Source organism: Rhinopithecus roxellana, chromosome 8 (genome assembly GCF_007565055.1).
Source record: "Rhinopithecus roxellana isolate Shanxi Qingling chromosome 8, ASM756505v1, whole genome shotgun sequence".
NCBI lineage: Eukaryota > Metazoa > Chordata > Mammalia > Primates > Cercopithecidae > Rhinopithecus > Rhinopithecus roxellana.
The window spans coordinates 81,657,346-81,682,479 of record NC_044556.1 but is presented as its reverse complement, the minus strand read 5'-3'; the positions used below and the strand labels follow the sequence as shown (position 1 = coordinate 81,682,479).

Genomic DNA, 25,134 nt, shown 5'->3' with positions numbered 1-25,134 from the left:
AGATGGTAAATACATATATTTTTACTGTAAGGGTCTTAATTTGTAATTGTGCATTTCAGGTTCAAATGCAATATGATATTAAATTATTTTAAGCAACAGTTTGAGGTTGTAATCTGAAAATCTAGTCGATGATAATTCTCTGCAGCTGATATGAGGCATCCCAAACATTCTGCCAACAGCATTACAAATATCAAGTAATTTTTTTGTGTGTGTGATCTAAGAGATAACTTCTTGATAAGGGAGCAGTTCTTTGTTACAGAGAGTGATATTTATATTGAAGGTATTTTCTAGTTGCTTTCTTCATTTTATATGTCTCTGTTCATGCTGTTAAAACTCCTATAAGGGCTCAATGTAGTCTTTGATCACCTTTCTTCCAATTTTAAACTGCATGAAGAGATTTGATATAATCTGATAGATTATGAGGCATATTTTGATGACTAATAGAAAACTGAGTTCCTAAAGATTAGTGGCAGCTGTAGAATTGAACATATGTACCTAGTAAACTTAGTTGAGAGCCTTTAAGCATTTAAAAGACTTAAATACTCGAAGTAGGCCCTGGCCAATGCGCCTAGTCTTTGTCAACAGAAAAATGTGTTCATTCATCCAACCCATCTCTATTGAGTGGCTAATGTATGCTGGCACCCTGATGGGCACTGTTCCAGAAAATCTTTGAGAGAAACATCTTAGGAATTATTAACGAACAAAAAGGAGTCAATAGGATGGAATGATTTTAACATGGAAAAAGTGACTTGGGAATCTCTATTCCAGGTGGAAGAGGATTACTTTGAGGACGGGTTAAGTAGAGAGGGAATTTAGAAACCTGCGCTCTTCATTACTTTCACTGTGGAGTGACCATGTTTTTGGCTCCTGAGGCTGAGGGCCAGGGCCAGGCCCTTAATGAGAAGCTGTGGGCAGGGCCTCTTGGAGATTTCTGTTAGTTGCTTTCCTCGCCTTTTCTACACTCTCCTCAGTACTCCCTCATCCAGGATCAGAACAGAATCAGCTGGAAAATTAAATTACTCACCCTCTTAATGTCAGCTCCCATAAATTTTTTCTTCCTCCTTCCTCAGAGTACAGTTGAACTCTTTTAAGTACAGTTCCTGAATGAACCTAGTGCTGAATTTAAATGTTTAAGAGATAAACCTGTCAGTTTCAGATCTCCAAAGAGGACTTCCCTACAAACTCTAGGTTTTGACCTCTAGGGTCCCTCCATGCCACCTTCATTCATTTCTTCTAATTATTGGGTTAAAAAAATAAAAATAACACCTTTCAGAGTAGGCAGCGCAATGAGTCCACTGATTCCACGTCTGCCATACGAAGCAGATTTTTGCACAAGGACAAGGTTACCGCTGCCAGCCCAGGACTCCAGCGGTGTGGCGGATCAGGCGCTGAACTCCTCCCCTCTCCCGCTCACCAGCGAGAGCTAACAGACGGGTGCAAGTACACAAGTAGCTGTTTTTATTGAACACAGAAGCGCCTTGAAAACTCCGTGTGCTCCGGGGCTCTCCTGCAATTCCTTTCATTCCCAAAGTGCTGGAGCCAAGCACGCGTCCCGCGTAACTCCCTCCCATTTTTTCTCGGGGATTTGGTAGGCGAGGAGGGAGGAGAGGAGTAGGAAGATGGGGGGTGGCTGGTGGGCTGGGCCTGCCGGGAGTCCTCATTCTTGGGCTGAGGGAGGCGAGGGCGGGCTTGGGGCCGCCCCAGAGGCGTGTGATTGGGTCTGACCCTCAGCCTGCATGTCAGTTTCGCCCTGGGTGGGGGAGCCGGGAGCAGGGAGGGGAGTGGGCGGAGGAGGGGGCTGCCCGGAGCCGCTCGTCCAGCCCACTGACGGCATGAAGCCTTTAGGGGCACACAGTACTCTCAGCTTGTTGGTGGAAGCCCCTCATCTGCCTTCATTCTGAAGGCAGGGCCCGGCAGAGGAAGGATCGGAGGGTCCCGGCCGGCGGGGCCAACTCAGAGGGAGAGGAAGGGGGTAGAGACACGAAGAAAGCAAACCATCAAATTTAGAAGAAAAAGCCCTTTGACTTTTTCCTCCTCTCCCTCCCCAATGGCTGTGTAGCAAACATCCCCGGCGATACCTTGGAAAGGACGAAGTTGGTCTGCAGTCGCAATTTCGTGGGTTGAGTTCACAGTTGTGAGTGCGGGGCTCGGAGATGGAGCCGTGGTCCTCTAGGTGGAAAACGAAACGGTGGCTCTGGGATTTCACCGTAACAACCCTCGCATTGACTTTCCTCTTCCAAGCTAGAGAGGTCAGAGGAGGTAAGAAAAAATGGATTTGGGGAGGTGGGAGATTGCCGTGGGTCTTACTCCTGCGCCCCTCCCCCCACTCCTTTACCCTTCCTCCCTGCTCTTCAAGAAAGAAAAAAAAAAAAAAAGCAATTCCCTAAAATAAAATCCAGATTGTAGCTGCTACCAGGTTGGAATTGGAAACTGGAGAAAGAGATGGATGTAGGCGGGACAATAAAGGGAGAGGAGGTAGGTAGCAGGAAAAAAGATCTGTCAGGCGGAGAGCCTGCTGAAAATGCCCTTCACCACTTTTCAGTCTCTTTGAAAAGAGGAAAAATATTACCTTGAACACAAGGGCAGTTATACAAAGCTTTTGTTTGAGGCACAGTCTTTAGACTGCCCTTGCAACACATCTGGTTTCTTCAGATTCTAACTAATGGGAATATCTTTTTAAGGGTGAGCTGAGGAGAAAATACAAAGGGTATAAAATGAACCTTGATAAAGTTCTTTGTCTGCAACAAAGTGAGAAGCAGGCTGTTTGAGTTTTGGGGATATAAGAGAAACCAGAGGGGTGAATCTAGAAGATTAGGAACACTGTGTGTGTTTGGGGGGCGCGGGAGGGTCAATCTATTTTAAGTGGACAAAAATTGGCAGATTATTAGGAATAGGTTGAAGATAGGGAGAACACTTTCCCCTGAATTTCAGTGACTCCCCCCACCCCACCCCTCCGCTTCTTCTTGCAGGTTGGACGTGCAGTTCTCTTGGAGAATGATGAAAGTCGTCAAGCAAATGGGGTGGGGGCGGAGGACTAGGGATTGGGAGGGAAGGGGAGGGGGTGTGGGTGGGGTGGGAGGAGAGAGGTAAGGAAAAGTTCCTACGTGGCACCACAAATATTCAATGGCCAGACCTGCTCGGAAGTCTGCAACCCTGTCAGTACCCACGGAGGGAGAGCGACTTCTCTCCTCCCCTCGCCTTCTCCCTCGCTCTTTCCCCCGCCCTTTCCTGAAAAGGCATCTGGCTGGAGCGGTCCGTTAGGTGCCTTAGAATCGGCTGGCAGGCGAACGCCTTTGGAGCTCAGGGAGCCCAGGCAGTTTAGAGTAGAAAGCAAGCTTTGTGAGGAGTGCAGAAAGAAGCTGGGGGATAGGAAGGAGGGTGACGAGGATGGGTCAAGGGAGATAAAAATGGTCAAGCCCAAATGCGTAGGCTTTAGCAGAAACCTGAGTCTGGCCTTGGGTCTAGATGCCAAGATCTGAGCTCTCCCTAATGGAAGTCTGCCCTCCCGGAGGCCGATCTCTGCGACCAGGTTATTCCTTCCACACGCTTAGTGACTTTCAGCTTCCCAAGTAGCAGGCAGCGCTAAATTATTCCCCCGGGTGATTTTTCCTGGTAAATACAGTGAAATTCCCATTAGAACTATATTTGAATATTGAAAGGATTTATTATGTTGATTAATTATGTTGATTCATTCATTTCCACATTTTCACGGATAGATAAAAGAGTCTTTGAAAGTGAAATCCGTCAAAAAGTTTGTCTTTTACTTTTAGTACCTGGTCACCGGTTGGATTGGCCAATTCTGTCAGCAGTTCTGCCCTCTGCTGGTTTTGCTTATTATTTAGAATTCCTGCATCTACCATGGGACATGAGACCTCTGTGAGTCCTTCTCAACTACAGTAGTAGTGAAAAAGGACCCTTGATAAAGGAAAAATGGATATACCATTTCTTTTTCAGCATGTTACATACGCATGTAAATGAGAATAATGTAATGGCAGCTATTTGTTTAAAATTATAGAAATTGAGAATTTCTTTGGTGATGAATGAAATACAAGCTCCGAGAGACACTTTTGCATGAATTCAGGGATTATTTTACTGAAGATATTTATTTTTATTTTCTACATTGAGCCTTTCTGTAAAGATCGATGGATATTTTAAAAAATCAAATCTCTGTACTTTTAATGAATACATTTTCTATTTTCAGTCTAGCAACAAACCTGAAACAGTTTTAAATAGCATCCCAGTACCACATCAAATAAATGATGGGAAAACCACTTACCCTATTTTTATAAAACCAAGTAATGATAGAAATAGCAAAGCATAAGGATTAGATTTTGTTGGATTTCTTCTTGATGAAATGCCCTGAAAGTTATGTGATAGTTTAGATATTTATATTATAAAATTTTGGAATGTATTTTATCAAGCTGTTTGGTGCTCATTGCTCCTGGGAGGCCACATGTTAACATAAACCCAATTTTGTAGGCATTCTTACCCCCAAATTAACTTCAAAAAGGGAATACTAGTATATTAATGCTTAAAAGTGATCAAAAAAGTAAATCAAAAAGTGATTTACATTGGCTACAAAGCCTGAATCACCACACAAGGGAAAAATAAACCCAGTGTCCATTTCTGAGAGTAGCCTTTAGATTTGTGGTTGAAGTAAGAAGTAAGATTTTATACCAGTTTCTAAATAAAGATATTATATCCCAGCATCATACTATGACATCAATATCACTGAGGTACAGTGATAAGGTTTGGATATTAAGTACAAAGATAATTTAAAGCAGATCCTACTTTTATATAAAATTAAAACATTAAAGCCTTAAAACATCTGAGTTCAAAACAAAGTTAGACTCTAGAGAAAATAATATAGAGAAAGTTTCTTGGAAGTGAATGAATTAAAGAAAATTTATGACTTCATACCTAGTCATATTATTTTCTTTGAAAAATCAAACTATAACTTGGAAATATTTATTATACTCATTAAAAATCAATTCTTGCTGTGATTTAGAACAACAAGGTTAAGTGTGATTTGTATAAATATTTACTTACATTAACTTCAATTTTATGTTTCATATATATATTTATTGTTAAAATAAGTGATGTATCTCAGTGATTTATTGATATTCTTTGGCAGTTCGTCCACTACTTACTATTCGCAAGAGGTGGGGTTTACCTGGAATTCATAGTGACCACACTTTGATTATGTTAAGATAGATGAGTTTATGTAAGGGTTTTAAGTAAGAGTTAGACTTAGCTATAATCAAGTACTAACAAAAAATCTAATTGAATCAGTTTTTACTAACTAAAATTACATTTAACCTTTGACGGTTAAGCCAATACTATATCTTGTAAAAGGCTGATCAAACTTGGAACTTTGAAAATTTGTCAGGAATCGATAGTGAGTCCTGCAGAAGTGTTGTTTTGAGTGCCCGGGATCAGCAGGTGAAATGGTCCTGGCTTCCAGAGTATGTGCTAATCCAACCTTGCAAAGAGATCAGATTTGTCCATTTGTTTTCTTAATCAGAAATCCGAAACTCAGATATGCTTCTGATAAGAAATGCAGTGTTGCTAAACTTATTAATATTATGTATTTCCATTTGTTTGTTAAATTCAAAATTGATCAGGACTATAATAGAGAAATAACATAGAATAAAGAGAAACACCTTTCTGCATGCTTTACACACATAGCCTCAGTTTAGGTGACACAGATTCTTTTACCTAATTGTCCATTAGTTTTGAAATTAAGTTTCTTAATATTTTAAAGTGACAATTTGCTTCATAATTAATACTTAACTGAGGTGATATTTTATAGAAGTTATTCTCTAAAAGGTAATTGTATAGTTTTAAACAAAGTTATGCATTAGCAAAGTGAGAAATGTATTTACATAACGTAATTGCTTAAAATTAAGTTAATTTTTTTTAGGTTTTTTTATTTTCTTTAATTTGTGACTAAAATAGAAGAACCACATGGTTATTCAAGTTATCCCTAAAATACAGCAAAGCAAAATCTCCTCTTTTCAAATTTATGGGTTGGATTTCTAGCTAAGAAAAATGTATAGTCACCTTTCTTTTCTAAAAATTTGCTTTTTCCTGGGATAAATTCTCTTCACTCTGATTCATGTAGTAAGATGCTGCCTATTTCATGATAACAAGGATTCAAATCAAGTTTGGTTGAGAGTCTCTGTGTAATACAAAGCTGAATTTTTAAAAGGTTAAAACAAAAAAGAGTGTTTAGATAAGATTTTTAAAAGAGAATGCTAGCACTAGAAATTATAGAAATTGTTGATCAATCTTACCTTCTCAATAAATGAAGAAACTAAGGCACAAAATGTTATCAGCTGAATACTCTTCCTCATAAAAAATATTCTTGTAATATTCAAAGTTTTTCTGAGCAGATTGAAGACCTGTAATAGTGATCAAAAGAATTTTAAATAATAGAGGTCTGAAACGATGAAATGAGAGGAGAGAGCTTAGTAGTGCAAGTTTTAATTAAAGGTTTATTTTGGATTGTCAAAACACCTGAAACTAACATAAGTACCTTTTAGCTCAAGAATAAATTGACAGTTTATAGGAAATACTCACTCTCAATGGACTACCATGACATCTGTTGTGCGATCAACAACTATTACAAATTTAATTACCATATGTGAAATTGCAAGGCAGTAAAAGAGAAGGAATTCGATACACTATTGCTATATTTATTTCCAAAAGTCTGAAATTACTAGACCGTATATGTGCTAGAGTTTAGATTCGTGAAAAGGTAGATATAGTGAAAATGCCTTATATAAAGAAATTTAAATAGAACATAGTTACAGAATGCATTTTAAAAATACTCTATTTACTGTTTTGAAGAAAGGTAATTTTTGATCATTTGTATTCCTAACTATGTGATTTTATAAGATTATCTGCGTCAGAGTAGAAGGCGTAATACTCTATTCATTGCTGTGTTAAGAACATAGTTTTGTGTGCTCTCTAAAGTTGTTAATGGAAGACTAGGTCCAAGTTTGAATTTCTAAGAAGCTAAGAAAATTATAAAAAATGGCAAATTTCTGATATTTTCATGTTAATTTTAATTGATTGGATGACATATTTTATATATATAATATGGCTTTTATTAATGTCAGGTAATCATTATGACACACTTGTGTGTTAACAGATTAAAAAAAAACAAGTGGCAAACTTTAGAAAAAAACATGAGAGAACATAGTAGTGCAAGTTCTAATTAAGGTTTTTATTTTGGATTGTCAAAGCATCTGAAATTACTGTAAGTACCTTTTAGCTGAGGCATAAATGGGCAGTTAATTTATAGGAAGTACTCACTCTTAATAGGCGACCATGATATCTGTTGTGTTGTCAACGACTATTACAAATTTAATTACCGTATGTGAAATGGCAGGGATGTAAGGGAAGAAAAATTTGATTTTCGATCTCAACATTTACTTCTAGAAGTTCAATCTTCAACTAGTATTCCTACCAAATTAAGAGTCTTTTCTGTCTTTAGGGAAAACCAATAAAAACCGTAGGGTCCTGAAGATTATACTGTGAAAGCATTTATCAAGAGTTTTTATACTCACAAGTAACTATACCAATTTATATAAATATGGAGTTTAAAAAATGCTGAGACATCTCCATCATTGTACATGATTTTTAATGATTATGTTTAGGTATTTAAAAGCCAGAATTTCATTAAATACACTTTTATTTTCTCCTTACCTTTGGAGAAGTAATTAAGCATGGTTGGCCTAATCATTAGGAATTCAAGGCAACGGCAAGTGGGGACTGAGCGTTGGGCAGCATTTCTGCTTTTACTCCTTCACTTCCCTCAGGTAATACTGGGGAAATGTGACCTGAGTTGGGAGTGGTGAGAGAGGAAACCAAACTTTTTCTTTTTTGACCATTCAAGTTTTGTTCCTTAGCAAAGAAGAGAGAGATACGTAGATGTTATAAAAAGTTGCAGTGTTCCCTAAGTTCTTTCACTAAAGAGTCAACTTTAAATGCAGTTTTCAGTGTAACTTTTAGTATACTTTAATGCACTTTCTACATGAGGACATATTCCTTCTAAATTATCTTGCAATTTAATTCAAAACCTAAAGGTTTTTTTTTTTTTTTCCATTTTAAAATACTTTCTGTTTTAGAATGCATCTAATGTATTTATTTATCCTTCCTTCAAAACCCTAATATGGTTTTACTGATATAGGTAAGTGTATTCTTTTATACGTTCAGTTGTGTCAGAACTCAACATGAATAATACTAGCTCGTAGCAAAGATGAAAGACAATTTAAAAGTGATTTAGTGAGTAATATCTATTTATCAGTTGCAGTCTTTGGCCTACTACTGACTTGGCTAGTGGTTCTTTAGACATTGGCTGATCACCAGACCTACTGTTATCTGGTAAAATAAACTCTTTGCTTGCTGCGCATGGAATTAGAGACAGTGCTATTAATTTGGGAGAAAGAACTCAGAGAAAGGAAAGGTTATCATATTTCAGAGTAAGAGACCAGCTTAAATACGACTTGACAATTGAGAACTAAAACAAACCTGTGTAAAAGTGCTTTAGCACAATCAACTTTTGCAATCCCCTCAAATCTTTTTTTTTTTTTTTTCTTAAAAAGCATTTCTTTCTTATTTTAACCAAATTTAATTGCTCTTGAATGGCTCTGTACTGTACAGGCAAATGAAGGTCCCTATTCATAGAGCTTGAGCGCATAGAGTATCAGGGGAAGCTTCCTTCCTCTGTTTGACTGGTAAACTGACATCCGGGCTTAAAGGAGTGAACCTTAGACTGTGTGAGGTAGTTGGCTTTCCTTCCTCACTCAGATTTTCACATAGACTTCCTGAAAGGATGACTGCCAGAAAGAGCAGTAGTTGGCAAATGAGAACATTTTCATACTTGGTGCTATTAGATACTTGGTGCTCTTTCATACTTGGTGCTCTTAGATAGCTCTGCGGAGAAAGAAAAAACACAAATACTAAAGTGGTGTCTGTCTTTCCTTTACTTCTGTCCTTAGAGTCTAAGAGTGGAGTTGAACCTACTACTTACTGTCACTCTTCTTTTTGAATGCATATGAACCTTCACAGTATTTCACTGGCTTTTAGGATAAGTTTGTTGTCTAAGTGGCTTAGAGTGCCCTTCGGGATGTGGCCTATCTTTATGTCCAAGCCCATGACCAGCCATTTCCCACCTCCCCAAGCCCACTTCCATTTACCTTGTACTTAGTGATGTTAAACCTCTTACCTGTATTCTCCCCTATCTTTGAACACTCTCCCTGGAATGTCTATCTCATTCTCTTCCATCAGCAAACACATTCTCCTACTTTATACTTCAAAATTTAAGTAAAATTTCATAGCTCCAGAAAACTTTCCCTTATATATCGAGGTGGATATAATAGTGAGCCCTAATACCGAATGCATGCTCAGTATGTGCAAGATTCTGCCATATGCACTTTCATAGAGAATCTTATTGAATTGAGACAGTTTTCCTGGAAGTAAACTGATATCAAAATACTGATTTTACCCATGAGATAACTGAAAAACAGAGAAGTGAAAGATTTTGCCTAAAGTCACACAGCTAGTAAGTAGTAGGCCCAGAATTTGAATGCTGCCAAGCTTTCTCCAGGGCCCTTGCTTTTGACCACTTGTCCATGTTTATTTTTTTGGGTGTTCTAATGCTTCTACACAGCCTCCTAGACTTGTCTTATGATTATGGTGCCCTGGGGCCTAATATTAATGTACACATCATGAAGCTAAACCCCAGAAAATATCAGGTCATTGGGTGAATAACTTGACTGCCTTCAAGGAGAAATATAAGGAGCTTCTGGTAAAAGGTGATGTCAGAATCCAGATAACTCTTTAGCCTGCATTTAAGTTCGGTGGTGGAGATCATATTACTCTTACCATTTTATGGACAAACCTAAGCCTCAGTGGTAGTGGAGGACTGAAAAGAGAGTTTCTGGGAGACATTAAATATTACTTTTGTTCCTTTGACTAACTTAAGGAGAAGCTGACAGATGCATGTTAGTATTCAAGGTTCCAGTTGTGGTTGGCTTGGTTTCATTAAGTAAAATAACTCTTATAGATCATTGCTTGTCCTGATCAGGATCCATTGCAAGGATTGTCAGGCCTTATTCTGCTTTTGGGGATTGATGTACGGGAGTTTTCTTATTGTCTTCCGCATAAAAATGTCAGACTTGATTATCCAAAAGCTTTTTTGGAGCGTAATCAACTGAGAGAATGTGACATCATTATTTTAAAAATTACTCATTTATGGCCGGGCGCGGTGGCTCAGGCCTGTAATCCCAGCGCTTTGGGAGGCCGAGACGGGCGGATCACGAGGTCATAAGATCGAGACCATCCTGGCTAACATGGTGAAACCCCGTCTCTACTAAAAAATACAAAAAACTAGCCGGGTGAGGTGGCGGGCGCCTGTAGTCCCAGCTACTCGGGAGGCTGAGGCAGGAGAATGGCGTAAACCCGGGAGGCGGAGCTTGCAGTGAGCTGAGATCCGGCCACTGAACTCCAGCCCGGGCGACAGAGCGAGACTCCGTCTCAAAAAAAAAAAAAATTACTCATTTATATGTCAGTCTTTTTCTAGGAGTTCCTGGGTGGGTAGTGACTGTGATCTAGTTTTATTTGTGTCCCCGGTGTTTACCATGGTGACAAAATACACAACATTGATATAGTAACTATTTAGGTTAATTATATTTTTTTACCCAGAAGTTTGGAACAAGATTAAAATTGGGTTAGCTTGGAATGGTGTGAACTGAAAGTTTGAGGACCTCCTCAGATTATGCTGTTAGTAGTGTTAGTAGTGACTCCTCCTTTTCTTTTCTTTTTTTTTTTTTTTTTTTTTTTTTTTTTTTGAGACCGAGTCTCGCTCTGTCGCCCAGGCTGGAGTGCAGTGGCCAGATCTCAGCTCACGGCAAGCTCCGCCTCCCGGGTTCCCGCCATTCTCCTGCCTCAGCCTCCCGAGTTGCTGGGACTACAGGCGCCCGCCACCTCGCCCGGCTAGTTTTTTGTATTTTTTTAGTAGAGACGGGGTTTCACCGTGTTAGCCAGGATGGTCTCGATCTTCTGACCTTGTGATCCGCCCGTCTCGGCCTCCCAAAGTGCTGGGATTACAGGCTTGAGCCACCGCGCCCAGCGACTCCTTTTTAAATTCATTTTCTAAAAGTAAATAAATTGCAATTTACCTCTAGCTTTTTCATATGGAAAACAGTTTTGCATTTTCTCCAAAGATGCCTCTGAATATTTTTTGCTACAGACTGACTGTATTACCTCCAAAACTTTGTTTTGTTAATACCTTAAGATATGAAGTGGTATTGACAGTAGCACAAATAATCATTTTACTTTTCTACTAGTGAACAAGAAAGTTTAATCTAAGAATAATATCAATCTGTAAAATTGATAATTGGAAATAGTCCTCTCATATATTCATTATTGAATCTTTCATCTCACATTGGTATGCTACTGGGGATTAGTTGTCTGACTTTGCTTATAAACTATTAGAAATAGAGGTTTATCCATATATATGTACATATATATGTATATATGTGTATATATGTATATATGTATATATGTGTGTGTGTATATATATATATGGATGTATGTGGGTATATGTGCATGTGTGTATAAAGTACTTTATGATTATTTCAATAAACTCATTCTTCAAGTTAGGAAGTAAATTATATATTTTACATATATTGGAATTATTGTATTATGAAGTACCATCTCAAACAGGAAACATATAGAGCTTTGAAGTGCTTAATAAGATTAATAAACAATAGTTGTAAAATTCTTTTGGAATATAGTTACATAGTTTTTATACTATATTGCTATCCATGGTATATTTTAGTTACACTAAAATCACTGGTATAGGTATATTTATCTGCTTTATTTCATGTGTTCAAAGCATCTAGAACAGAATCTATCATATAGTAGGCATTTGATAAAACTTTGTTGAATGAAGTGAGGACGTTGTTGACATTGCTAATGACTTATTGTCCATAACCTAACCACCTGAGATGTGATATATAGTTATGTGTATCACCTACTCTCCATGTCTACAGAATTATCTTGAACTAATTTCTGCTGATATTATTGTGATTTACTGAGACTATAAGTCTCTATTTTGCCTCCAAGACAACCTATGACCTCTACCCTAAGCACTCTCCCACTTTGTTATTTCTAAAAGTAAAAATTATCTTTGCTTGAGATTTAGATATTATCTCCTCTAGAAATAACTTTCTTCAATCATCGAAGATTGGGTTAGTTAGCCTGGCATAACGTTATAAAGCACACTATACTTACCCAAAACTCAAATACTTATCTAAAAATATTTTTGATGGCATAAAGAAAGCAGGAAATACATCTTTTTCACCGATGCAAATCATTCTGGCATCTATCACCATATCTGGAGCAAAATAGATAGCCAATAAATATTTGTTGAATTAATGAACTCATAAGCAAGATATTTTCAACAAAGTCAAGAGGACAGGGGTCCGTGGCTTAGTATCACAATTATTTCCAATCCTAATGCTGGGGATTTTGATGAAATAGTTTTTTACGACATCCAAGCATAGATGGTTTATAAAGTTTCACAGATAATGTTGATGCAGAAGCAGGGGTTTACAAACCGTCTGTAATAGGAAACAAACATATACATAAATAGAAATGTGTCTGGCTTGTATAACTAGGCACTGGAAGTCAAGTGAAAGGTTGTTCATCATAATGTGCAAATTATTTGATGAATATGCTGTTGCTAAGCAGTAGTGGCTCTGCAGTAACTGAATTGAGGAAATCAACTAATTACAATGTAGAAAATGCTTTCTTTTCATCATTCTCCCCAGAGAATGTAATAAACTAAATGCCAATAAATATTGTTCTTCTCAGCATTAAAGTCAAGCAGTTATATTGGAAGTGTAATTTTAGTTTTATAATACACCTTTTTTTTAACAGCCTTGGTTATTTGTAAATTAGAAATGCTATACTTTAAAAATATCACACTCTCAACTAGTTGGTGTTCTTTTCTTCACCATACTCTGAGTTGTGATGCTATCTTTGCTTTCCATTTTCAGGTCAAGCTTTTATGATATAAAAATGTTCAGGATTGAGGCTGTTCGATAACCATAAAAGTTAAATGACTATCTTCTGTGTTAATCACAGTGTTAAGTGCTGTGGCGACACAGACAGTATGATGATCTCTATTCTCATGGAGTGAAAAGCTAATTAATACATGCAATCATTCATTTACTTATTCAACAAATATCTGTTAATACCTACTAAATGCTCTTCCTAAATTCTAAACTAATTCATTCATTTCATTGCATATTCAACAAGTATAGGTTAAAAGCTCATTATAAGCTAAAGGTAGTTGGTGGGCAAAGATAGTTACAAACCTACCTCAGAGTGATTATGGTCTACTTGAGGAGACAGTAATTAATCAAATAGTGGCACAAGTAAATATAAAACTACAGCTATGCTAGATGCTTTGAAGGAGAGGTGTATGGTTCCTGGAGAATACAGAAGAGAAGTTTAGTAAGGTCAAAGAAAGCTTCCCTGAGAAAGTACCAGTTGAGCATTGAATAATTAACTAAAGTGAAGAGGAAAGAGCATTCCGGGAAGTGATGTGAAGGCCTTTGTGAAGGGAGAATGACACCATAAGGGACTTGAAGAAAGGACTTGAAAAATGGCAGTGTGTCTGGAGAAGCAGCAGTGGGGATAAAACGTGAGATGATGCTGGGGAAGGAGGCAGGGGACATATAACATAAGATCCTAAGGATAGATTTTTCTGCATAGCGTGGAAACATGCCACTAATTGAAAAGTACAAGTAAACTGCCAAATTAGCAGGGTCAGTGCATGCTTTGATATCTACCCACAACTTGGTTGTCCCAGTTGATTGCTACCATTGGATCCTCTGACAGTCAGTGAACTGGGGTCATGCTGTTTTTTCTGGAATAGCCAGCCCCACTGTAAAGTCACCTGGGGTTCTCAACAGTAAGGAGTACATTTAAGTCACACTTTATATGGAGCTATGGTCATGTAGTCTTGCCAAATATATAACTAAACTTCCACTTCTATAAGGGAGTATGAAAGAAATATTAAAGTAAAATCTGCTATAAGACAAAAACATCACTTAGCATTTCTAAACCTTACATGACTGTCCTTGTTATTACCCAAAGTATAACAGCTTTTAGAACAAAAATGGCAAATAATGATTTTTGTTTCTTAGGATTAATATGTGAAGTCATGATCTCTATTTTGATTATTTGAGAGTACCAATTGTTTATTGTTAGCATTGTTTTAAGTGTGAAAGGTCTCTTCGAGTGGAAATTATTCAAACAGAATTTTAAAGTAATCATGTCATTGATTAATTAATTGTAGCTCTGGATAGCATTGGTAGGCTGTCAACTCCTAAAGTTTTATTTCTATCCTGCTTTACCCTGAACTTCAGACTTGCATACTTGACTGCCTACTCATTGATTTCTAACAGTATTTATTAAGTCATTTCACACTTAGTATACCCAAAACTGAATTGCAGAACTCCTCTCCTAAAACCTGTTCTTCTCATGGTCTTCTCCATCTCACTTAATGGCAACCCAATCAATCATGATGTTCCAACTACAAATCTTGAAGTTAGCTTTGACTCATTTTCTCTCTTATCTCCTTTTCTACCTATCAGCAACTCCTATCTGCTCCACTTTCAGAATATATGTAGAATCTGACCCATACTTTCTGTCTCAGTCAAAGAAAGCAACATTTTATATCTGGAAAATTGCAGTTCCCCACTGCCGCCTGATCCTACTCCAGCGCGCCTAAACTTTATTCTCAACACAGCAGCCCCAGTGGTCTGAAAACATAAACTGAATGGAAAATCTCTGCACCTTCCTCTCAATTTTCTATAAACCTAAAACTGCTCTAAAAAAAAAAAAAAAAAAAGTTGATTCTAATCATCCTTCTCCCCCTACCCTTCCAATGGTTTTTAAATCTCATTTAGAATAAAATCTAGTCTCCCTGAACATTCCACAAGACCTACGCAGCCTGTTCTCAATGTACTCTCACTTTTACTTCTCTGACCACATCTCTTTCATTCTTCTTTTTTTGTCCATGCCGTCAATCTTTTTATAGCACTATTCACATATTCACATCGAGTACATACATATTCACATTGGTTTTTATATAATACAGAGTTTAAAATAACTTCACACAGAACTAAATTTCTTCAATCTGAATTTCAGCTATCTTTTTTTGGTAAATTCTCCCTGCTGTCTATCCAAACTGAACAATATTTTCTGCTACACAGATTAACATGAGAAAATATCCAATGTACAAATGAAGGGACCTGAGCAGAAAAGAGAGCCAAAATATTAGGAAGTGGGTATGGGGGAGAATTTTTTGAAAAAAGATCCCATTGTTGGAGACATATTTGTCTCCTTGCATTTCCTTCAACATTCTGGGCCAACTATTGTCTTGGGTTCTTTGCACTTGTTTTTCCTTTTGCTTAGAATCCTATTCTGCAAAAATAGCGGGATAGAGGAGCTTCCTATGACTTTCTAGACTTTGCCCAAATATCATTTTCTTATTGAGGACTTGCCTGTTCTTTTTATTTGATATTATTTTCCAGGCCTTTGCAACCCTCCCTATAATCTTTTCCTCATTCATTTTTTCCCTGGTACTAATCAAATATTTTTTCATGTATAGAAAATAATGGTGCATTTAATAATACTGAGTTTGTGTTAATTTTCTATGTAAAATATGAAATTAGATAATTTTGGAATATAAATGTTGCCTTAAATTATTTAAGCTTTCAGATGTTAACAGCATCTAGGCCATCTGTATCCAATAATTCCCATAGTTTGTTATTCCATTTTACACAGATGTGCATAGTCAATATGAGAGGCAAATTCTAGACAGTAAAGCATTTTTTCTTATTTGATGGACACTGTGCGTATTAATTCAGGTGTTCTGAGAAATGACAGCTGTGTAGAAATGGTAATGGCTTTTTTTTTTTTTTTCGGTAATGGCATTTTGTACTTTGTTTTATTGGTTTAAGAGAATCATGGTGATGGCTACCTAGAAATTAGTATTGCCCTTAATCAAAGATAAATTCAGAATCCTGTATTTTATGTGGAGTTGACTCTTGACCAACATGAGAGTAAGAGGAGCCAACCACCTGTGCATTGAAAATCCATGTATAACTTTTGACTCCCCCAAGACTTAATTACTAATGCCTACCATTCACAGGAAGCCTTACTGATGAAATAAACAGTTGATTAATACACATTTTGTATGTTATATATATATATATATATTTATGCTGTATTCTTATAATAAAGTAGAGAACAGGAAATGTTCTTAAGAAACATAAGGATGAGACAATATATTTAGTATTCATTAAATGTAAGTGAATCATCATAAAGATTTTCATTATTATCATCATCATCTTCATGTTGAGGAGGAGGAGGAAGACAAGGGGCTGATCTTGTCTCAGGGATGGCAGAGGCAGAAGAAGTAGAAGGGGAGGCAGGAGATGCAGACACACCAGTGTAACTTTAGGGATATACATTGTAATTGCTGCCTGACTTTTTGCTTTTCCATATCTTTAAAAAAATGTTTTCATATGATACCAATCCTTCTTCCACTGTTTTCTTTAATTTTAGTGACCATATCATAGAAGGGTCTATGTGATAAAAGAAGCCAAAAGAAATCTTCAAGAATCAGACCACTTCTGCCAGATTGTCTAATATCAATTTGTTTTCTGACACTGCTTCTTCTATTTCTTCTTTCCCATCTTCTGACACTGGTTTGGAAGCATTCATCCTTATCAAGTTGTCTTCTGCTAATTACTCCTGTGTGGTGTCTATTAGCTCTTGAATTTTTCCAAGATCCATACCTTGAAACCCTTTACCCCCACACCTCCACATTTTTTTTTTTTTTTTTTTTTTGCCAAGTCCACAATCTCTTTCCTGATTTCCTTGATTTGCTCTGCAGCAAATCCTGTGAAGCCATGGATAACATATGGCCACAATTTTCTTCAGGAGGAATTTATTATTTCAGGCTTGATGGCTTTCAAGGCTTTCTCTATAACAATGATGACCTCTTCAATGGTGTAACCCTTCCAGACTTCCATGACGTTCTTTCTATCAGGGTTCTCTTCCAAAGCTTTGACGGTGCTTTCCATACAGTACCATGTGAGTGAGCCTTAAAGATCCTTATTACCCTGTGACACAGAGGTTGAATTAGAGATCTATTTGTGGACAAGTAGGCCACTTGGACACCTTTCTCACTGAATTCATGGGGTTATGGGTGGCCAGGGGCATTGTCTAATATCAAAAGAACGTTAAAGGGCAGTTTCTTACTGGCAATATATTTTCTGACTTCAAGGACAAAATATTGATGGAACCACTCCAGAAAAAGAGTTCTTGTCCAAGCCTTCTTGTTGTACTACTGAAAGACAGGTGTTGATGTTTATCTTTTCCTTTCAAGGCTTGGAGTTAGCAACTTTATAGATAAGGGCTGCCCTCCTCATAAACCTGACTGAATTTGCACAGCAGTAGAATTAGCCTATTTCTTCTTACCTTAAATCTTGGTGCTCGCTCTTCTTCCTTCCTAGTAAATATCCTTTGTGGAATTTTTTTTCCCCCAGAAGAGGGCTGTTTCATATGCATGAAAAAACCTGTTCAGGCAGGTATCTTTTCTCCTCAGTGGTGTTCTTAGTGGTATCTGGGAAATGGTTTGCTGCCTGTTCATCAACAAAAGCTGCTTCTCCTGTTATCTTGACATTTTTAAAGCCAGACCTCTTTCTAAAATTATTGAACGACACTTTGTTGGCATTAAATTCTTCAGCTTTAGATTCTTAACCTTGCTTTTGCTTTAAGTTGTCATACAACAACTTCACTTTTTCTTGAATCGTATTGAACTTCATAGTTACATAACAGCTTTCTCATAGCCCCCCTCACCCACATAAAGCTGCATTTTCAATGTAAGATTTTTGAAAAAGATGCTTTGCAAAACTGTGAGACTTTTGCAAATTACTGGCATAGATGCAGTGATAGATTCATAGATTTCCTTTCTTTTCTTTGTTTTTTAAATTTTTTTATTTAAACAATGATCCTTAGGCTGGACTCATTTATCTTGAAATGGCAGGCAACCACAACAGACCTCAATCTACAGTACATATCAAACAATTCAACTTTGTGCGTGTGTGTGTGTGTGTGTGTGTGTGTGTGTGTGGACTTTTCTCTGCTTCTTTGGAGTATGTAAAACATTAGTGGCACTACAGATAGGTTCCCTGGTGCTTTTCAAGGTTTACAATATTGCACTAAACATGATGAAAAGGACACGAGAACCCTGAGAGATCACTTTTTACAGAGATAGACAATTTCCTAGAGAGATCCGCTGCTCATGTGGAGATGATATTTAAGCAGATACTTGCCACATTTCGGCTCACCACAATAGCAACAGGAGGTGGCTAACCAATGATTACAGTAGTACAGTATGCACTACAGTTAATCTTACTCAGTTTTGATTTATTGCTGCATCTTTACATTTGTTTACATTTCTCTCCACTATGAATGGTGCCATGTATAATGGTGCCATGTATGATCTGTGTTTGTGTGCATAAGATTTGACAAATTTTGACTTCTTATACTTTATTTGTCTATTTTGTGGTAGTAAACCATAAAAGACTTGTATCTACATATATTTTGTGCATTCATGACATACTTAACTTTTTCTTAATGTTTTTGATATTTTTAGGCTACTTTGTTCATCTGGAAGGTTTCTCAAATTGTCACAAATCTCCAAAAATGTTTTTTAAATTTTAAATTTATGTATTGAAACAAATTCACAGATAACTGGACCTATACATTTCAAACTAGTATTGTTCAAGGGTCAACTGTATTTCTCCCAATCCCTAAATAGGTTAGAATTATAAACAGGCCACAATGGGATGCTGATACAGTTGATTTTGCTGGAAATCACACTTTTTCATTAATTGCACTTCAGAATATTTTACTATGTATGTTTCTTGACCTTCCTAATTATGAATTTTACTATGCAGTTGGTTTTGTTTTAAATTGGAATTTTCCTGGAATTGTAAGAAAGTACATTTACATTTGTTCATTGGATTTCTATTTTCTGAGAGGGTAGTACTAATGGGCTTGTTAGGTGCTTGTTTTGATAAAATTAACACTAAAATTCCTAAAACTCCAGGTTACTGATTTATGTTTCTTTCTTATGTCATTCTCAGTTTGGTGCTATTCACTGTTTGAATATGAAATACCCAGTTTGTATACATTTGTTTATTTGTAGTATTTGTGTGTATATTAGTGTACACGTGGAGAAATAGATTAAGTCAACAGAGCATTATTAATGACAACACATCTTAGTTGATTATAGAACCCTTTGGGGAAAATTGAACTCTAAATAGTATTATGGAACGCTTCCCATGTCCTGTACTAATTAATGTAAACTATACAACTGTAAGGGCTTCATATATAATCTTACAGTTTACTAATGTATTTAGTTCATTTCTTTAATTTTGCACTTGTGTTGACTACAAAGATTAGATTGTAGCATACAAATCAACCATCTAGTAATTTCATCCAAAAAGGGTTCTGCTGAGGGTAAGAAGTTTATGTAATTTTTATTGGCATTATTTGTGTTACATCATCATTTGAATACGAACTTCTATATCTTTTCAAATATGGGAGTATTGGGGAGGGGGGAGGAGGGAGGGATTGCATTGGGAGTTATACCTGATATAAATGATGAATTGATGGGTGCTGATGAGTTGATGGGTGCAGCACACCAACATGGCACAAGTATACATATGTAACAAACCTGCACGTTATGCACATGTACCCTAGAACTTAAACTATAATTAAAAAAAAATGTAAAAAAAATAAAATAAAATAAATATGGGAGTATTTAGGTCAATGTGCTTAATTTTCTAATATTTTATATTCATATATAATTCATGGTTGTTATGTGGAATGTATGTATCTAAAATAAATGAAAGAATAGTGTCAGAGAAAAGGGTCTACAATATTGCATTTTTAAATCTTTAGTAAATAGCTTATATCAGGCCTACTGTGTTTAAGCTATAGGTATATCAATTTCTATGCAATGCAAGTAAAAAAATAATGAAAAGAGAAAAATGCTAATGATATCAGTGTATTAATGTCAATTTGCACTACAGGGGGTAATGAAGTGCTGAGCATGAAAATATAAATTTAAGATCTGTTTGGTTGCTTAAGCTAAATTCCAGGAAACCTCCCAAGGTTGTTTGTATCTGAAATAACATATGAACATGCTGAAGAGATTGCTAAGAAGTACACAATTTTTATGGATGATTTTGAATGGACATTTACAGATGAAAACTGTTTAGTATTCTACTCACCTGCAGAGAACCTTCCCAAGGTAGTCTGAGGAAGCAGATAATAACAGGAATCAGTTTAATTATAGCTCTAGGGAAATGTGGATGGTGTTCATTGGAAGCATTAAAGATGTTCAAAAAGGTAGACATTTTCAGGGAACAATAATTTTAGATAATATTTTTATTGAATATGTATTATGTATTAGACACCATTCTAAGTTTAAAATTCTTTATAGCATTTAATTCTCAAAATGAGGCTGAATTGAGAAAACTAAGTCTTGGAGAGGTAAATAGCTTATCCAAAGTCATAGAACTAATAACTGCTGAATTTGGGCTAGTTATTGGGCAGTTCTTACTGTGGAAACTAGTTATTAATTGTTGTTTATATGCTCAGCATGTCCCAGTTTTTAGGCTCTTTCTTAAGAGCCATCATGATTTTGAAATATGGCAGAATATTAGTAGTAGGAAAATTATAAGAAATAATCAATTTTCTGTCCTTTTCTCTTTTGTGAGTCCTACATCTCACTACCACATGCTCATAGTAGCAATACTGGTTTTTTGACTGAGTGGAAGATGGCTGAGAACTTTCTTCTGTATTATTTTATTTTTATTAGTTCCATAATGGTATGCCTCGTATATAGTCTGTGATGTAAGGCACAGGGTGAGAATAAGTGATTCTCAAGAAGTTGGGGAAGTATCTACATTAGGAAGGCCTTTTTTTTTTTTTTTTTTTTGAGACAAAGCCTCGCCCTGTCCCAGGTTAGAGTGCAGTGGCATGATCTCGGCTCACTGAAACCTCCGTCTCCCAGGTTCAAGAGATTCCCCTGCCTCAGCCTTTGGAGTACCTGGGATTACAGGTGCGCACCAGTATGCCAGGCTAATTTTTGTATTTTTAGTAGAGACAGGGTTTCACCATGTTGGCCAGGCTGGACTTGAACTCCTGACCTCATGATCCACCCACCTCAGCCTCCCAAAGTGCTGGGATTACAGGTGTGAGCCACCGCACTGCTTCACGCCTATATTCTTGCCACACCTGAATCAAACAATGGCAACAAATAAACTTGGAAACCTCTTCAAGTTCTTGGTAAAGGTCACTTCCAATCCTCTTCCTTTCCTGTCTCAGATTGGTAGGAAAAATGCTTCAACTATGAGACAGGTTGTAGCTACTAATTTATTCATCCATTAAATATTTCTCTATTGATTATATACTGTGCTTCAGCTGCTATGTCTTTGCAATTTAATAGTGAATATCAATAGCACTGATGTTTACTGTCAGAGGGTTCACAGTGTATCAAGGGAGGCAGATGTTAAACAATAAATTCCGTGCTTAACACAGAGAGAGAAATATTAGCTGATGTGAATATGTAACAAGAAAATCATGACCATAATTTAGACAGATGTGGTGCCTGAGAACATATAGCCTAGAGTCAAAGACATAATTAAGCAAGCAAACAAAATAGTGTAAGGTGATCTAAGGGGAAATACAGGACACTGGATTCATATAAAGAGGTCACATTATCCTCCTGGAAGGGCTAAGAATAAATCTCCTAGAATAAGACATGCTTATGTTTACATCAAAAGGTTGACTAGGTCTGAAGCCACCAAGTTTCAACCCTGGCCGCACATTATACTCATCTGGGAAACTCAGAAAATATGGATGTCTGTACCCAATCATTCTACTTTATTAGCTCTGGGGTGGGTTCCAGGCATTCATAGGTTTTAAAAACTCTCCAGGTGATTCTATTGATAGGATTGAAAAATAAGTCAGCTGTCCTTAACCAATTGAGGAAGGAATGGAAAAAATCTACAGGTAAAGACAGCAAGGTACATTTTAGAAACTGAAAGTTATTCCAATTCTAGTAATAAATGTGAGGGTGGGCAAGTAGATGGCTCTTGGAGTTTGTGGCAGTGAACGCATGATGAAAATATGATTTTTCTTCAGTGGTCCTCAGCAGCCATGGTGCATCGAATCTGGAGAGCTAAATTTGCTTAGTGTTGATATCTCCTTGGGGAAGCATGGCTGGTTTCCTTGAACTCTTTACTCTCTTTGTATCTGTGCTACCATATATGCTGTGTCTTTCCTTCTCTTCTTCATTGAAGAACTCCTGTTTATCCCTCGGGACTCAGCTTAAAAGAGTTAGGTAGTAGATATTTTAGCTATTGTGAGCACACAATCTCTGTTACAGCTACACAACTCTGTTTCAGTACAAAAGCAGCTATGGACAATATATAAATGAATGGGTGTGACTATATTCCAATAAAGACTTTATTTATGAAAGCTGAAATTTCATATAGTTTTCATGTGTCACAAAATATTGTCCTTTGATTTTTTTCAATCATGTAAAATGTACAATTATTCTTGTATCATGTACCATATAAAAATAGGCAGCAAGGAGATCTTAGCCCATAGGCATAGATTCCTCCACCAGCATTCTAAGCTATTGTTACAAAAACCAATTTAGTTCTGACAAAAACTCTTTGAAGTAAATATTTTTGTTATTCTCATTATACTGATATAGAAACGGAGACCCGGAGTAGGTAAGTAATCTGTCCAAATCACACAGATGCTAAGAAGCAGTCTTACCTTTATCATTGTAATGGTGCTGTTCACTGCTGGTCATGGAAGTGTGCAAAGAAGCTTAGAGAAGGAATTAGAGATGAAACAATCAAAGTATTGTGAGATGTTACATCAGTAATCTATATGGATGCTGAAGGCAACAACAAGGAGAAAGGATCAAAGAATTGGGATCAAACTGATCAGTAAAAGGGTGGGGGTGTTTAAGAGGTCAATAGAATACAGTAAAACGTACATATTAGGACCTAAAAAAATTTTGTTTCGATGCTAGATAGCCTGAGGATTTCAGATGAAGTTCCTTCCATATATTTTCACATTATCGTGTTTCACATTCAACCAACATTTTATATAGTCTATGTGTGTTTGTGTGTGTATACCGGTTCCTTTCTAGTTTGTAAAAATTGGCAAAGACTAGGCAAATAATTAAAAACAAGTGTGAAAGGTGCTATAACAGAGGTTAGCGGATCTCACCCAGCTTTAGGAGATAGAGAATGTTTTCTGCAGAAGATGCATTATCAGGTATATTCTTCTACTCCTTCGGGTGAGGTGGAGTGAAGTGTTTGAAACAGAGAGTAGGGTTTATAAAGGCCCAGAAGCAAGCCAGAGAACATGGTGGATTCTGGAAAGACTGAGTTTAGTATGGCTAGAAAACTGAATGAGGACAGAATTAGGGACTCATCAGAGATACGACTGTACATTCAGTGAGATTAGAGTGCTAGGATAAGTTGGAGTGTCCAGATATCCAAATTGTATATTCAAGGAATGTGGAAATCATCTGAGAGTCAGTGGGGTTCTTTGAAGAAATTTAAGCAGAAGAATGACATGAGACATGAATTTTTGGAAGCTTAATCAAGCTGGTGGAATGAAGATTGATGGGAAAAAGTGTGGAACCCAGTCAAATGGCTGTTTTAGTAGCACATGGGCTTGGATATTCTATTCTCCCATTTAATAAACCTGTAGCTATTCAATAAAGGACAGGAAAACATTATTGAACAAAACATTGTGCTGAATTGGATACATCTGAATTGCATACACGTGGTTTGTACCAGCAGTTGGCAACATAGAGATAATTAAAATATTAAGGTCTTTTAATAATTACTTTGAATATGGAAATTTTACTTTTTTCATGCATCATATTTAGCCATAAAACTACTTCTTTTAATCTTTGAACAGTTGCAGTTAGCAAAATACAAAGAATAGTTTTCCAATGTATATGTATGTATGTGTATAAAACAGTAGAATCCATTTAATGACAATTTATTAAATGCAATGTGTACGAGGATTCTGAGATCAAATAACAGTCAGAATTTCAAAGTAGCTTAATTCATTATTTAGTTCACTGGAAATAAAATAATCTTAAGGACTTAATTGGAGTTTTACTTTTTTGTAACTTGAAATGACTTTTTGGAAAAAGAAAAAGTTTGGTTGAAACCTTTATTATATGTCTCTACTTGTATTGTTTTTTAAGATGTGTACACTTGGAGAAAGTCATGGTGTTAAAAGATACGTTGTAGAATTTGCAGTCCATTTTATGTGTTATTTACCTCTGTCCAATTGTGACTATGACAGTGGGGATGCATTCTTTTTTTTTTTTTTTTCAGGAAGATTACAGCCTTCATAGATGTGTTCATGTCTATCCTCAAGTCTTTATTTAGTTCTACTTTGGAGAATGGCTTCAGAGCAAAAAGATGAGATAATTTAAGCAGATAAAATGCTGTGGTTTTCAGAAACATTCTTCTTCAGAGTCATTTATTTACTAGAACAAGTAATGAGTTTAGTTTAAAATAAATATGAACATCAGGAATCAATTAACTGGCTCAAATGATATTAACATATTATATGTATGTTTTAAGTTTTTTTTGTAGAGTTTTTATTTTGGGTTATAGCAGTTTGAGTGGTGAAGTGGAAGGAGCATAGAGTTGGTATTTACACAGATGTTAAGAGTAATCTTAGTTTGCTCTCTGGTTCTCAAATCTCTCTCTACACAGGAGGGATAAGAACATATGGCTTGTGAGGGTTAATCCCTGTAAAGAATTTAGTCCAGCGACTGGCACATATTGGGCTCTCCCTGGCAGTTATTATGATTATCATTTTCTTAGTTATGAGGTAACAGAAAAGAACACATAAAAAACAGATATCCTATTGGCCTAAATCCATAGCCAAGCAGGACTAGTGCAAAAAAAT

General features: G+C 36.6%; 1 protein-coding gene across 1 annotated transcript in view; it reads left to right on the top strand.

The window, feature by feature from the left end:
* The first annotated feature begins 1,823 nt into the window (after window positions 1–1,823).
* The window catches only part of COL11A1 (collagen type XI alpha 1 chain), a 225,766-nt gene continuing 202,455 nt past the window's right edge, over window positions 1,824–25,134 (top strand). Inside the window, exon 1 of the mRNA XM_010356796.2 lies at window positions 1,824–2,259. Within this exon, the coding sequence (XP_010355098.1) occupies window positions 2,154–2,259 (106 nt within the window). The 5' untranslated portion in view covers window positions 1,824–2,153. The remainder of the gene's footprint in view (window positions 2,260–25,134) is intronic.